General features: G+C 46.9%; 1 protein-coding gene across 4 annotated transcripts in view; it reads left to right on the top strand.

Moving 5' to 3' along the window:
* The first annotated feature begins 2341 nt into the window (after positions 1 to 2341).
* The window catches only part of naf1 (nuclear assembly factor 1 homolog (S. cerevisiae)), a 234940-nt gene continuing 222459 nt past the window's right edge, over positions 2342 to 14822 (top strand). For 2 of the 4 annotated variants that reach the window (XM_043698775.1, XM_043698805.1), the window contains exons 1-2: positions 2397 to 2575; positions 12253 to 12881. In XM_043698775.1, the coding sequence (XP_043554710.1) occupies positions 12271 to 12881 (611 nt within the window). In that variant the 5' untranslated portion in view covers positions 2397 to 2575; positions 12253 to 12270. Of the gene's footprint in view, positions 2608 to 12252; positions 12882 to 14822 lie in introns of all 4 variants that reach the window. The other 2 variants (XM_043698794.1, XM_043698785.1) reach the window with 2 other exon arrangements.

Raw genomic sequence — 14822 nt, 5'->3', positions numbered from 1 at the left:
TGGAGTCCCCTATTACCACGGCTTCTTTCGATGTCTGACTCTTCCGCTCTGCCTCCACGCCAACTTTTGATTGACAGACCTGGCCGCCTCGCGGACTGGCAGTGTCATCTGTCCCTACTGTTTCCAAAAGATTCAACTTGTTTCTGACAGGTCTCTTGCACCTGTCTCCTCTTTGCCTTCCTCATCGTCTGCTCTCTTCTGGTACGATTGGTGTAATAACCTTGCTGGAGGTCTTGTCCAGAAAGATCTCGTTCTCTCGGATGAGCCTAAGGTCCTTGAGTTCTTTCATCAGTGCTGCAATATGCTCTGTCAGTAGCTGAACGTGCACACACTTTCCACACATATACGAGCCAGACACACCAGAGTCGTTGACCTCCCACATCAAGCACTTGGCATACTGAACCATCTTGGCAGTCATGTCTTCACCCTCTTCAACTGTGGCATAATCACTTTACTCAACCTCCTTGTCAAAGACTCCTGAGCTAAAGCCTCACTTTTCAATCCACAGGAACTTCCTTGGACCCTCATTTTGGGGCAAGTCTGTGGACTTGTAATTTAGGTTAGGAGGAGGAGGGAGGGAGGGAGGCCCCACTGAAATAACAATCACTTACCTTCCCGACAGGCTTTGCGCTCTGCCTTCACTTCCGCCCACTCTTGCCGCTCTCTGATACGAAAAGGTGAGGGACACCCTGACTCACCTGGTGGGTGTCCTCGGGTGAGGAACACCCGGACTCACCTGGTGGGTGTATTTGGGTGAGGGACACCGTGACTCACCGGGTGGGTGTCCTCGGGTGAGGGACGCCCTAACACACCTGGTGGGTGTACTCGGGTGAGGGACACCCTGACTCACCGGGTGGGTATCCTCGGGTGAGGGACACTCTGACTCACCTGGTGGGTGTCCTCGGGTGAAGGACACCCTGACTCACCGGGTAGGCGACCTCGGGTGATGAACACCCTGACTCACCGGGTGGGCGTCCTCGGATGAGGGACACGCTGACTCACCTGGTGGGTTCCCTCGGGGGAGGGACACCCTGACTCACCTGGTGGGTGTCCTCGGGTGAGGGACACCCGGACTCACCTGGTGGGTGTATTTGGGTGAGGGACACCCTGACTCACCGGGTGGGTGTCCTCGGGTGAGGGACACCCGGACACACCTGGTGGGTGTACTCGGGTGAGGGACACCCTGACTCACCGGGAGGTTATCGTCGGGTGAGGGACACTCTGACTCACCTGGTGGGTGTCCTCGGGTGAATGACACCCTGACTCACTGGGTGGGCGTCCTCGGGTGAGGGACACCCTGACTCACCGGGTGGGTGTCCTCGGGTGAGGGACACGCCTACACACCTGGAGGGTTCCCTCGGGGGAGGGACACCCTGACTCACCTGGTGGGTGTCCTCGGGTGAGGGACACCCTGACCCACCTGGTGGGTGTATTTGGGTGAGGGTCACCCTGACCCACCTGGTGGGTGCCCTCGGATGAGGGACACCCTGACTCACCGGGTGGGCGTCCTCGGGTGAGGGACACCCTGACTCACCAGGTGGGTGTCCTCGGGTGAGGGACACGCCTACACACCTGGTGGGTTCCCTCGGGGGAGGGACACCCTGACTCACCTGGTGGGTGTCCTCGGGTGAGGGACACCCTGACTCACCGGGTGGGTGTACTCGGGGAGAGGGAGACCCTGACCCACCGGGTGGGTGTACTCGGGGAGAGGGACACCATGACCCACCGGGTGGGTGTATTCGGGTGAGGGACACCCTGACCCACCGGGTGGGTGTATTCGGGGAGAGGGAGACCCTGACCCACCTGGTGGGTGTATTCGGGGAGAGGGAGACCCTGACTCACCTGGTGGGTGTATTCGGGTGAGGGACACCCTGACCCACTGGGTGGGTGTAGTTGGGTGAGGGACACCCTGACCCACCTGGTGGGTGTATTCGGGGAGAGGGAGACCCTGACCCACCTGGTGGGTGCCCTCGGATGAGGGACACCCTGACTCACCGGGTGGGTGTATTCGGGTGAGGGACACCCTGACTCACCTGGTGGGTGTATTAGGGTGAGGGAGACCCTGACCCACCTGGTGGGTGTATTCGGGGAGAGGGACATCCTGACCCACCTGGTGGGTGTACTCGGGTGAGGGACACCCTGACTCACCTGGTGGGTGTATTCGAGGTGAGGGACACCCTGACCCACCGGGTGGGTGTCCTCGGGTGAGGGACACCCTGACCCACCGGGTGGGTGTATTCGGGGTGAGGGAGACCCTGACCCACCGGGTGGGTGTATTCGGGTGGGGGACACTCTCAGTGACGTTTCCGTTAATCCAATTGCCGCCTCTCCAACTGTCATTGGGTAACGTCATCACCCCGCGACCGGGTTGTGTTGTCATCAGGTGCGACGGCGCGTGTTCACAGAGGGCGAGAGGCAGCGTGTTGGTGGTGAGTTGTTGAGGTGCTCACAGAGCCGCTGGTAATATTCACCAAAACTCAATCAATCCTTGTCTTCCTACCGAGGCGGGCCACTATTCGGTCAGCTCCTCAAGTTTCGTGACGGTTTCGTTTCATTTTTTTCCTGAGCACCGACGGTGAGACTCCCCTGTTGATGTTAAAGTTGTCGGTGGGTTACTGCCCTTTATTGCACAGGCGAAGCAGTTTAATGTAGTAACATCTAGAGTGCTTAAACATAGTAGAATATTTAAACCATCTAAATATTGTTTAGCTATTTCTAAACAATTTATGATAATAAAAGTTACTTATTAAATGGTCTGTGGCATGGAGTAAGGTATTTAATTCGTAAGTGTTCCTTTTGGATGACTATCTTCCAATCATTAATTCAAGTCATTATTACCTATTATTTACTTATCTATGCTACTTTATAATCTGCCTGTATTGCTGTCAAGACAAAACTTTTTATTGTGCCTCGGTACACGTGACAATAAATTCAATTCAATTCAGGTTCTGCTTTGTTCGACTCCTCCAGTGAGGCACTTCGGTTTAACCAATTAAAACAGTAGTGCCAACATAAATGTATTTCCTGTAGTATAGTAAATCCCATTTGCTGAGGTCACTTTTGTTTTAGGCTAGGGGTGGGAGAGAATAGGGTGTGTGACAGTTTTTGATTTATTTATTCATCCAAGTTTGTTGTAGTGCAGTTGGAAACCTGCCTGTAAACCGCAAGATTCCAGATTTAGTCCCAATCCAGGTGTGTGCACAAAAATTTGGGCTGATGTGCCAGTGTGGAATTGAGAGAGGGCTATATCATTTTGAGATGTTGTCTTTTGGTGGAACGTTTGACTGACATCTGACTGGATGTAAAAGATCTCCCAGCATTTTTTTTTGAAGCGAAAGTGAGTTTGTACACTACAACACGGTTGCCTCATCATAAAAACTTATCTGGTCATTATCCTATTGCTATTTGCTTTATGTATTAACTACTGTATTTTCTAAATTACAGTAGTGACTATGCCTTAAAAAATGTACAATGTTTTGCCATCTGGAGGTTGTGAAAAGGGCAATGGAAATCTGCAACCTTTTTTTCACAGGGTCTGATGCAAGTCCAGCATTTGTTGTCCATCCTTGCAGCTGTTGAGTAGTGGGGGTGAGCTGCTGCCTTAGCCCATTGCAGTCTGTGCTGTACGTGTTCCCTGAGGCTGGCAGGACAGATGTTCCAGAATTTTAACTGAGTGACTGTGAAGGAATGGTGCTTTATTTCTAATTCAGGATATTGTGTAACTTGGGAGGTGAACTTACAGATGGTCATGTTTGTATCTGCTGTCATTATTCTTGTGGATGATACTTTGGAAGGTGCTATGGATGGAATCTTGGTGGGCTGCTATGGCATCTTCTGCAAATGTTGTACAGTGCTATCATTGCATGTTAGTAGTGGATAGGGTGTGAATAAAGCAGGGTGTTTTGTTCCCAATGGTGATGAACTTAGTGTTGTTGGAGCTCAACCATCCAGACTACTTGAAAGTGGAGTTGCAGGTAGACAGGATGGTGAAGAGGGCATTTGATATGCTTGCCTTTATTGGTCAGTGCATTGAGTTTAGAAGTTGGGAGGTCATTTTGCAGCTGTACAGGACATTGGTTAGGCTGGTATTGGAATACTGTGTGCACTTCTGGTCTCCCTGCTACAGGAAGGATGTTGTGAAACTTGAAAGGGTTCAGAAAAGATTTATAAAGATTTTGTTGGGTTTGGAGGGTTTGAGGGGCATAGATAAGGTTAATTGCAAAGGGGTATTCCCCTGGTATAATGTAGTCCAAAACTAGATTTAAGGTGAGAAGGGAAAGATTTAAAAGGACCTATGGGGCAACATTTTCAGAGGGTGGTGCATGTATGGAATGAGCTGCCAGAGGAAGTGGTGGATGCTGGTACAATTACAACATTTAAAAGGTATTTGGATTGGGATATGAATAGAAAGGGTTTAGAGGGATATAGCCAATTGCTGGCAAATGAGACAAGGTTAATTTAGGATATCTGGTCTGTATGGACAAGTTGGACCAAATGGTCTGTTTCAAACTGTACAGCTCTCTGACTCTGGTATGTTGCAAATATTCCATTGCGCACCTGACCTGTAACTTGTAGGTTGTGGACAGGCAAGGGAGTCTGGCGATCACTTAGTTGCCGTAGGATCCTAGCTCTCATCTGCGTTTGTATAGCCACAATATTTATTAGTGGTCCTGGTCAGTTTCTGGTCAATGATAACTGTTATGTTGTCATATTTAGTGATGGGACTGAATGCCAGGAGGAGGTGGTTTAGTTCTGTCTTGTTGGAATCAACTAGGCAAAAGTGAGGACTGCAGATGCTGGAGATCAGTGTCAAGATTAGAGTGGCGCTCTAGAGTACCCCTCTCATCCCAAAGTTATGCCCTCTAGTTCTGGACTCCCCCAACCGAGGGAAAAAAACCTTGTCTATTTATCGTATCCACCCCTCCTGAGAAAACAGCCCCAGCCTATTAATCCTCTCCCTATAGCTTAAACCCTCCAGCCCTGGCAACATCCTTGTAAATCTTCTCTGAACCTTTTCAAATTTCACAACATTCCACTCTTTGTTCAAAAAAAACTTGCCCCTCACATTTCCTTTGAACTTTCCCCCTCTCACGTTAAATGCATGTTCCCTAACATTAGTCTTTTAAACACTAGGAAAAAGATTTTGACCGTCAACAGTGTCCACTCATCTCAATTTTATAGACTTCTATCAAGTCTCCCCTCAGCCACCACTGCTCCAGAGAAAGTAACCCAAGTTTTTCTAACCTCACCTTATAGCTCAGACCCTCTAATCCAGGCAGCGGCCTGGTAAACCTCTTCTGAACCCTCTAGAGCCTCCACATCTTTCCTGTAATATGGCGATCAGTATTGAACGCATTACTCTAAGTGTGGCCCAACCAAAGTCTTATAAAGCTGCAATATGACATCCTGACTCTTGTACTCAATTCCCTAACCAATAAAAGTAAAGCCCTTTTTGCCCTACCTACTTGGGTAGCCACTTTCAGGGAGCTATGGACTTGAACCCCAATATTCCTGTCTATATCAATGATGTTCAGGACTCTGTCATTAACTGTATACTTTTCCTTAACATTTCATCTCCCAAAGAGCAGCACCTCGCATTTACCCAGATTACCTGCCATTTCTCCAACCATATACGCTGCTGATCTGCAACCTATTGTATCTTTGACAACCTTCTACACTATCCACAACTCCACTGATCTTTGTCTCATCTGCAAACTTACTAACCCACCAATCTGCATTTTCATCCAAGTAATTTATATATATGAAAAATAGCAGACGTCCCAGTATAGATCTTTGCAGAACACTCCTAGTCATGGACCTACAGCCATACAAAACAATGTTCCACTACTACCCTCTGCTTTCTACGGGCAAACCAATTCTGAGTCCATGCGGCCAAGTCACCATGAATCCCGTATATCTTAATCGCCTGGATACGTCTACCATGAGGGACCTTGTCGAAAGCCTTACTAAAATCCATGTAGACGACATCTGCTGCACTATCCTCATCGATCGCCTCTTCATCTCCTCTAAAAATTCAGTCAACTTCATAAGACATGACCTGCCTCCCACAAAGCCATGCTGATTGTCCTAATTAGGCCATGCTTTTCCTAGTGTGCATGAATCCTATCCCTAAGAATTCTCTCCAATAGCTTCCCAATAACTGATGTGAGACTCACCGGTCTGTAGTTTGCTGGATTATCCATATCTCCCTTCTTGAACAGAGGAACAACATTAGCTACTTGCCAGTCCTCCGGGACATCTCCAGTGGCTGGCAATGATCTGATGCTGTAGAGGACTGGGCCATATTTCAAGTGGGTTACCACAGGGTTCACTGCTGAGACCGCAGCTGTTCACAATATGTATTAACTATTTGGACGAAGGAATTGAATGCAATATTTTCAAATTTGCAGATGACACGAAGCTGAGTGGCTGTTGTGAGGAGTATGCTAAGAAGCTGCAGAGTGACATGGATAGACTGGCCAAGTTGGTAAATACAGGTCGTTCTGCTATAACGCGACAGTTGTGTTCCCCTGCATCCTTGTGCTATAGAAAATCATGCAACGGAAAACCACTATATAAAATCATGCTGCATAAGGATCGCTAATAGAAAATTGCTATACCCATTCAGTAGAAAGTTCACATCATCCAAACAACATTCACAATTTGTCAATCGCATTATAGTCACTTTGTACTGTCGAAACATGTGTTATAGCAGCATGACTTATACTTGGCAAATACTTGGATAAATGTGAGGTTATCCACTTTGGTCACAAAACCAGGAAGGCAGATTATTATCTGAATGTTGACAGTTTAGGAAAAGATGAGGTGCAACGGAACCTAGGTGTTATTGCAAAACATTTGCTGAAGGTTGGCATGCAGGTGCAGCAGGTGGTGAAGAAAGCTAATGGCATGCTCTGCTTCATAACGTGAGGATGTGAGTACAGGAGTAAGGATGTCTTGCTGCAGTTATACAGGACCTTGGTGAGGCTACACCTTGATGCAGTTTTGGTCTTCTCGTTTGACGAAAGACTGAGATGTGGAGGAATTTCTTCATGCAGGGAGTTGTGAACCTAAGGAATTCTCTCCCACAGGAAGCTGTTTGGACCAGTTCGTTAGATATATCCAAGAGGGAGCTAGACTTGGCCTTTGTAGCTAAGGGGACCAGGGGGTGTGGAGAGAACGTGGGAGCGGGATACTGAAATAGCATGATTAGCCATGATCGCATTGAATGGTGATGCAGGCTCAAAGGGCTGAGTGGCCTACTCCTGCACCTATGTTCAATGATTCTATGTTCTGTGATTCATGGTGTTGTTCACAAGTGCTCATGTAGCGCAATGGTAGTGGACCATTGCCACTGGACCAGAAAGGAGAAAGTGAGGACTGCAGAGCAGAGCTGAAAATGTATTGCTGGAAAAGCGCAGCAGGTCAGGCAGCATCCAACGAACAGGAGAATCGGCGTCCCGGGCATAAGCCCTTCTTTCCTGACCTGCTGACCTGCTGTGCTTTTCCAGCAACACATTTTCAGCACTGGACCAGAAAGCCCAGTTCAAGTTACACCTGCTTCAGAGTATGTAATAACGTCTCTGAACAGGTTGAGAAAATATCTAGTACATTGGATAGTGTGCTGTTTTGTAAAGACCTTGTTACGCTGTCTAATAGAATTATTTGTGGCTTAGTTAAATCTTTGTGATGTTGTGGCAATACATTTCAGATTAGACTATCTATGATCACCTCGGCAAAAGTGAGGACAGCAGATGCTGGAAACCAGAGTTTAGATCAGAGTGGTGCTGGAAAAGCACAGCAGGTCAGGCAGCATCTGTGGAGCAGGAAAATCGACGTTTCGGGCAAAAACCCTTCATCAGGAATAAAGGCAGGAAGCCTCCAGGGTGGAGAGATAAATGGGATTGTGGGGGGTGGGGAGGGGAAGGTAGCAAAGAGTACAGTAGGTGACCTTTGGGGCCTTGGATGGAGGTGAGGGAGGAGGTGTGGGCGCAGGTTTTGCAATTCCTGTGGTGGCAGGGGAAGGTGCCAGGATGGGAGGGTGGGTTGTAGGGGGGCGTGGACCTGACCAGGTTGTCACCGAGGGAACAGTCTTTGCGGAAAGTGGAAAGGGGTGGGGAGGGAAATATATCCCTGGTGGTGGGGTCCATTTGGAGGTGACGGAAATGTCGGCGGATGATGCGGTTAATGCAAAGGTTGGTAGGGTGGAAAGTGAGGACCGGGGGGTTCTGTCCTTGTCCCCTCCCCCCACTTTACCCCAGTTCTAATCTTCCAGCCCTTACGGTTGGAGAGGTGGGGTTTAAGGGCGGAGGTGTGGGATGTGGATGAGATGCGTTGGAGGGCATCTTCAACCACATGAGAAGGGAAATTGCAATCTCCTAAAGAAGGAGGCCATCTGGTGTGTTCTGTGGTGAAACTGGTGCTCCGGGGAGCAGGTACAGCAGAGGCGGAGGAACTGGGAATACGGGATGGCATTTTTGCAGGAGGTAGGGTGGGAAGANAGAGGTCCAGGAAGGGGAGGGAGGTGTCAGAGATGGTCCAAGTGAATTTAAGGTCAGGGTGGAATGTGTTGGTGAAGTTGATGAATTGCTCAACCTCCTCGCAGGAGCACGAGGTGGCACCATTGTAGCGGAGGAAGAGGTGTGGAGTGGTGCCGGTGTAACTACGGAAGATGGACTGTTCTACATAGCCAACGAAGAGACAGGCATAGTTGGGGCCCATTCGGGTGCCTATGGCCTCTGGGCTGGAGGAGGTGGGAGGATTCTAAGGAGAATTGTTAAGGGTGAGGACCAGTTCAGCCAAACGAATGAGTGTGTCGGTGGAAGGGTACTGTTGGGGACGTCGTGAGAGGAAGAAATGGAGGGCTTGGAGGCCCTGGTCTGGTGGATGGAGGTGTAGCGGGATTGGATGTCCATGGTGAAGATGAGGCATTGGGGTCCGGGGAAACGGAAGTTTTGGAGGAGGTGGAGGGCGTGGGTGGTGTCTCGAACGTAAGTGGGGAGTTCCTCGACTAGAGATAGGACAGTGTCGAGGTAGGTAGAGACGGGTTCGGTGGGGCAGGAGCACGCTGAGACAATGGGTCGGCCGGGGTGGTCAGGCTTGTGGATCTTGGGAAGGAGGTAGAATTGGACGGTGCAGGGTTCTCGGACTATGAGGTTGGAAGCTGTGGGTGGGAGATCTCCTGAGGTGATGAGGTTCTCTATGGTCTGGGAGATGATGGTTTGGTGATTGGGGGGTGGGATCATGGTCGACGGGGCGGTAGGAGGAGGTGTCTTCGAGTTGGTGTCTGGCTTCAGCGTTGTAGAGGTCAGTGCGTCAAACTACCACTGCGCCCCCTTTATCTGCTGGTTTGATGGTGCGGTTGGGATTGGAGCAGAGGGAGTGGAGGGCTGAGCGTTGAGGGTGAAAGGTTGGAGTGGAGGACGGGGGTAGACAGATTGAGGCGGTTAATGTCTTGGCGGCAGTGGAAATGAAGACGTGGAGGGCGGGTAGTAGGCCAGCGCGGGGTGTCCAGGTGGATGCAGTGTGTTGGAGGCGGGCGAAGGGGTCCTCAGAAGGTGGGCGGGAGTCCTGATTGTAAAAGTGAGCTTGGAGGTGGAGGTGGCGAAAGAAATGTTTGATGTCACAATGCATATTAAATTCACTGATGCGTGAACGGAGGGGGATAAAGGTAAGGTCTTCCCTGAGGACTGATCGTTCGTCCTCTGTGAGGGGAAGCTCTGGTGGGATGGTGAAAACCTGGCAGGGCTGGGAGCTAGGACCTGGTGTAGGTGTGGAGCTGGGAATGGTGGTGGAGCCTGTAACTGGAGTGGGTGTGGTGGTGGGAGGAATGGGGGTGGAGTCATGAGCAGGGGTGATGTTCCCCTTGGGGTTCTGGTCACCTTTCTGGCATTGCTTTACGTTCAGCTTTGCCCTCAAACCCTAGTCTTCTGTACCTATTCTTGTGTGGGGAGCTTCCCAACTTTCACACTCACATCCTCAAAAGCCCAGTTCTTTGGATCTCAACTCGCCATTTCTTCAGCTAGCAATTTGCTGAACATTCTCAACCTTCAAAAATCCAAATTAAAGCCATACTCTCATGCCACATCTGCTTCCTTTGGGAAGGTCATCAACGCAGCTCTCAAGTGTTGTCATCTCCCAATGTGTATCTAAGTACAGTGAAAAGCTTTGCTGCAGTCAGCACAGGCAGATCATAGTAAGCAATGACATACAGCTCCAAGGGTGAAAAAAGACTTGGATAGAGTAAGGCATGCAGGCTACACTGCACAGGACATGTGCTAGATAAGTTCGACATTAACAAGATCAGCATTATTTGAAGTTAGTGTCCATCCATCAGTCTAATATTGGCAGGGAAGAAGCTGTTCGTGAACCGTGTTCAAGCTTCTGTATCCTCTGTCTGTAGGAAAAGTTTGCAGGAGAGCATTACCTGGTGGGGTGGGTCTTTGATGTTGGCAGCCTTTGCACGGCAATGAGATGCATAAATGGGTAGTTTTTCTGTGATGGTCTGAGCTCGATATCTGCTGTCCTCACTTTCTCTTGGGCCTTGCAACAACCTTCTGTAGTTTCAAACAGTCTTAGGCAGAGCAGTTGCCATACCAGGCTGTTAGGCACCTGGGTGGTATGTTTTCAATGGTGCATTTATTAAAGTTGGTCAGGGTCATTATGAGTATGGCAAATTTCTTGAGCCACCTGAAGAAGAAGAGGCATTGTTGTGCCTTTTTAACCATTGCACAATGTGGGAAATCCTGGACAGATTGTTGGTTATAGTCACTCTGAGGAACTTGACGCATTCCACCCTCTTAGCCTCAGCCCCATTGATGTAAATGGGGCTTTTTCCCCTTTCTTTCTGAAGTCTGTGATCAGTTCTCTAGTTTTACTGACATTGAGAAGAGGTTGTTATCATTGCACCAATTCACCAAGCTCTCTGTCTCCTTTCTGTATTCTGACTCATCGTTGTTTGATATCCGTCCTATCACGATGGTGTTGTCAGCAAATGTAAAGATGGTGTTTGTATGGAATTTGGCAGAACTGCACATATGGGTGTACAGGGAGTATATTAGGGGGCAGAGATTGCATCCATGGGGGGGGGGGGGTTCCAGTGTTGAGCCTCCTTGTGGAGGAGGTATGGTTGCCTATCGTCACTGATTGCAGTCTGGGGTGGGGATCCAGATGCAGAGGGCAGAGCCGAGACCTAGATCTTGGAGTTTCGAGATCAGTCTGAGGGGATATTGGTGTTGATGAGCAGGAGTGCAGGGCTAGGGAACTGGCATCTGCTGTCAGCCTGTTATGTCGGTCGGCAAATTGCTGGGGATTGAGGCAGGCTGGGAGACTAGAATTGATGTGGGCCGTGACCAGCCTCTCGAAGCACAAAGTATCCTCCATGATCATGGAGTACAGAACCACTAGGCGGTAGTCATTAAAGAATGTTACATTTTCCCATGAGCTGCAATTAGATATAATAAAGCTTCAATCTTGCAACACATCTAAAATGCTACTTATTAAAAGCGCAAGTTGACAGTGCCAAAGGCAGGTTGTTTTATATCGTCATTCTTCAATTGTCTGCAGTCTTTGATATGGTTGATTTGTGTCATACCCTCGCCTCTTCAAGTCGACTTAGTTCCATTCTGAGCTTGCACATCATAGCGAGAGAACTGCTGGTTAAGTAGTGTCTCATTTTTCAAAATTTTCCTCCTTGTTTTCAAATCCCTTGGTTTGACCCCTCTGTCTATAATATCCTCCTACCATAAATGCCACTATTTCAGCTCCCATGGTTTTGACCTCTTACGTATCCATGATTTTAATGACACCATCATTGGTGACCTCTGGTTCAACCACTTAGGTTCCAGAATTCTTTCTCTGCATCTCTTTTGACTTTCTACCTCACTTTCTACCTTTTTATAGATTCTTCCTTAAACCTTCCAGCAATCTGTCCTATATCTCCTTATGTGTAATGTTATAATTTCTTTTGTGATGCTTCTGTGAAGTAGCTCGGAGCATCTTTCTAAAATTAAAAGCGTTACATAAAGACTATAAATGTTTGAGATGCAGTACATAACCTTGGTTTTTTTTTATTTCTCAGACATTTGTAGGGGAATGGACAGGCAAGTTGAGTTGAGGTAGAAAATTAGCTTTGGTTGTATTGAATAAGCGAGCAGGCTTGAGTGAGCCATATGGTCTACTTTTTTGTTTTTTCTCACTTGATCAGAACTTAAATGTTATATATTCTTAATTGTTTTCTTTGTTTCCTTTCAGATTTGATTTTGAAGAAGAATGACAGACCAAGGAGGAGATAGAGACGTTCAACCCTCTCAACAGACAGATACCACTGAGAAGAGAGTGGTCTCTGAGGGCAGTTTATTGACGGAAAGCAATGATGATTTGGCTGACAAACGACATGAACAGCCAGCAGCAGAATTATGCACTCAAGCATGTAAAAATGAATCTCTGATGGCAGCTTCTGAAGTTTGTGTGATAAAGCAGAAAGATTCTAAAGTTCAGCATGAGCTTGGTGTTCCATCTCTACAGAGCACTGCAAATGAAATTATTGGCAATGTGCTGCCTTGTGTAACTCCAGTACCACCTGTCGCGCAAGGGACTTTGAATGCTGTTCAATCAAGTGAGCTCAGTACTTCTCAGGAGTGTGAGATTACATCTGCCACTCCTGCCTTGGTCACTGGTGATCAGGAAATGGAAGTTTCAGTGTCTGCTCAGCTGGAGACATTATCATTTGAAACAGCACAGTTGAAATACCAGGAAACAGAACATACACAAGACCAACACTCAGGCCAAGAAAATAACTTCCCACAGGTTGATATTACATTACAAGACAGTGCAGCTAACGCAGAAATTAGTGATGATGATGAAAGCTCTTCATCGGACAGGTGAGCATCCGAGAAAAGGAGTTGGTAATACTAAACTTTAGCAAATTTCTAGATCGTGTAATACTAGAATATCTAGTTTATTTCATCAAAGAAATTGAAATTGCACTTGTGATTGTCAAAAATATATATGTTCTTTCTTTGTTAGTTAGGTAGTTCACTTCTGTAGGGTACCTATTGGAAAGAATATCCTAGAATGAAACTCTGCAAAAGTTCTCTTTTCATTTTAAGGAGATTTACACTCCCGTAGTCAATTTAAAGGAAAACTTGAAATTATCTTTCATAAACTGAGTGCTCCACTATGTACAAAGCAATATTACAAAAACAAGCATGAGACAGATAACTACGTTTTGCATTGAGCGATAAAGATGAAAGGCATATTGTTACCCTAGGTGTACAACTGGTGGCTGATTTTGCTTGTTTCGGTTTATTCGCTCCCAATTTTCCTGCTGGTTTAGAGATCAAAGTACCAACAACAGTATCAAGATCACGATGGTGAAATGAGGAAAGGAATTATTTTTGGTATTATTGGACTACTTCAACTGCTTGCATTTTATGTATCTAGTAAATGTATACAAATTGCTCAAAATTATTTCACAGAACTGTAACAGATGAAAGAATAAGATATGAGAAAGGATGATGAAGTAAAAGAGGTGGAGAGTGAAAAATGACATGGTGAGGTGGAATGATTCAGGAAGGAAATCTGATTGATTGAGAGGCCTGGATGATTGAAAGAAAGGTGAATGTAACAGTGGCCATTTTTGAACAACCTTGAGATTGGTGGTGTGGTGTATCATTACCATACATGTAGAAGCTAAGTGTGTGTTCTTCAATAGGGGTAACATGTTGGTGAGGGATCAAGAAGGGAACCTAAACAGCTCCTTTAGTGGCTTGGTGTTAACAAGTGTGTTGGTTGAAGAGAAGTTATTATGGGCTGTGATAGGAAATGTGGGCAGTCTTACTGAGCTGGAGAAAAGAGAGGCATTGCAGAAGCATCGGGAGATGTACCATGCAAACAGCCACAGACTGAGGATCGCAAATGCACCATTTGTCATTTTTTTTTAACTTTCTTGGTGGGGTGTATTTTTGAAACACTAATTTGGGACAGAATTAGTATTTAAGAAAACGTGGCATGGATTTATTAGAGAGAATTTATTTGCTGGACGTTTTTAATGACCAATGGATGAGGGCATTACTATCAGTGTGGTGTACATTTCCACAAGATTCTTGATGCAATGCCACACAACTCTTGTCATAGAAAAGTAAATCATGGAATAACGGGAGCAATAATCAACTGATATTAAGTTGGCTGACAGGCAATGGAAAGTAATGGTTAATGGTGCTTTTCTTGGCTGGAGGGTCAGTTCTTCGTCAACTTGTCCATGGATCAGTATTGAGACTGCTTTTCATGATGGACATTAATGATATAGATCTTGATGTAAAAGCACAATTTCAAAAAAAAATTGCAGATCATATGAAATTTGGAAGCATTGTAAACTGAAAGGAAGCTCACCAAAGCTCCTCAGACAGTAACTTCCAAATTCATGTCCATCACAACTATAAATACCAGGGAAGCAGATACATGGAAACACCGCCTGCAAGTTTCCCTCCATCCCGTTGCACTATTCTGACCTGAAATATGTCTGTGGGTCAAAATTCTGGACTTTGCTCCCTGATTGCATTGTGGGAGTAGCAAATGGGCTGGAGCAGTTCAAGAAGGCAGTGTGCTGTCACCTCACCGAAAACTAGAGATGGACAATAAATGTTAGCCCAAAAGTTAATGCCAACTTCAAAAAGACATGAACGTGGTGGACTGGGTGAACTAGTGACAAATGACACTTGATGCAGAGAAGTAGATGATTCATTTTGATAAGAAAAAAAGTGGAGAGGCAGTATATAATATCTGCTGTCTTGTTTGAAGAGAAGGTTTATAGGAGATCTAAT

The sequence above is a fragment of the Chiloscyllium plagiosum genome, chromosome 1 (genome assembly GCF_004010195.1).
Source record: "Chiloscyllium plagiosum isolate BGI_BamShark_2017 chromosome 1, ASM401019v2, whole genome shotgun sequence".
NCBI lineage: Eukaryota > Metazoa > Chordata > Chondrichthyes > Orectolobiformes > Hemiscylliidae > Chiloscyllium > Chiloscyllium plagiosum.
The sequence above is the reverse complement of the archived record's forward strand: the minus strand, read 5'-3'. Positions and strand labels throughout refer to the sequence as shown.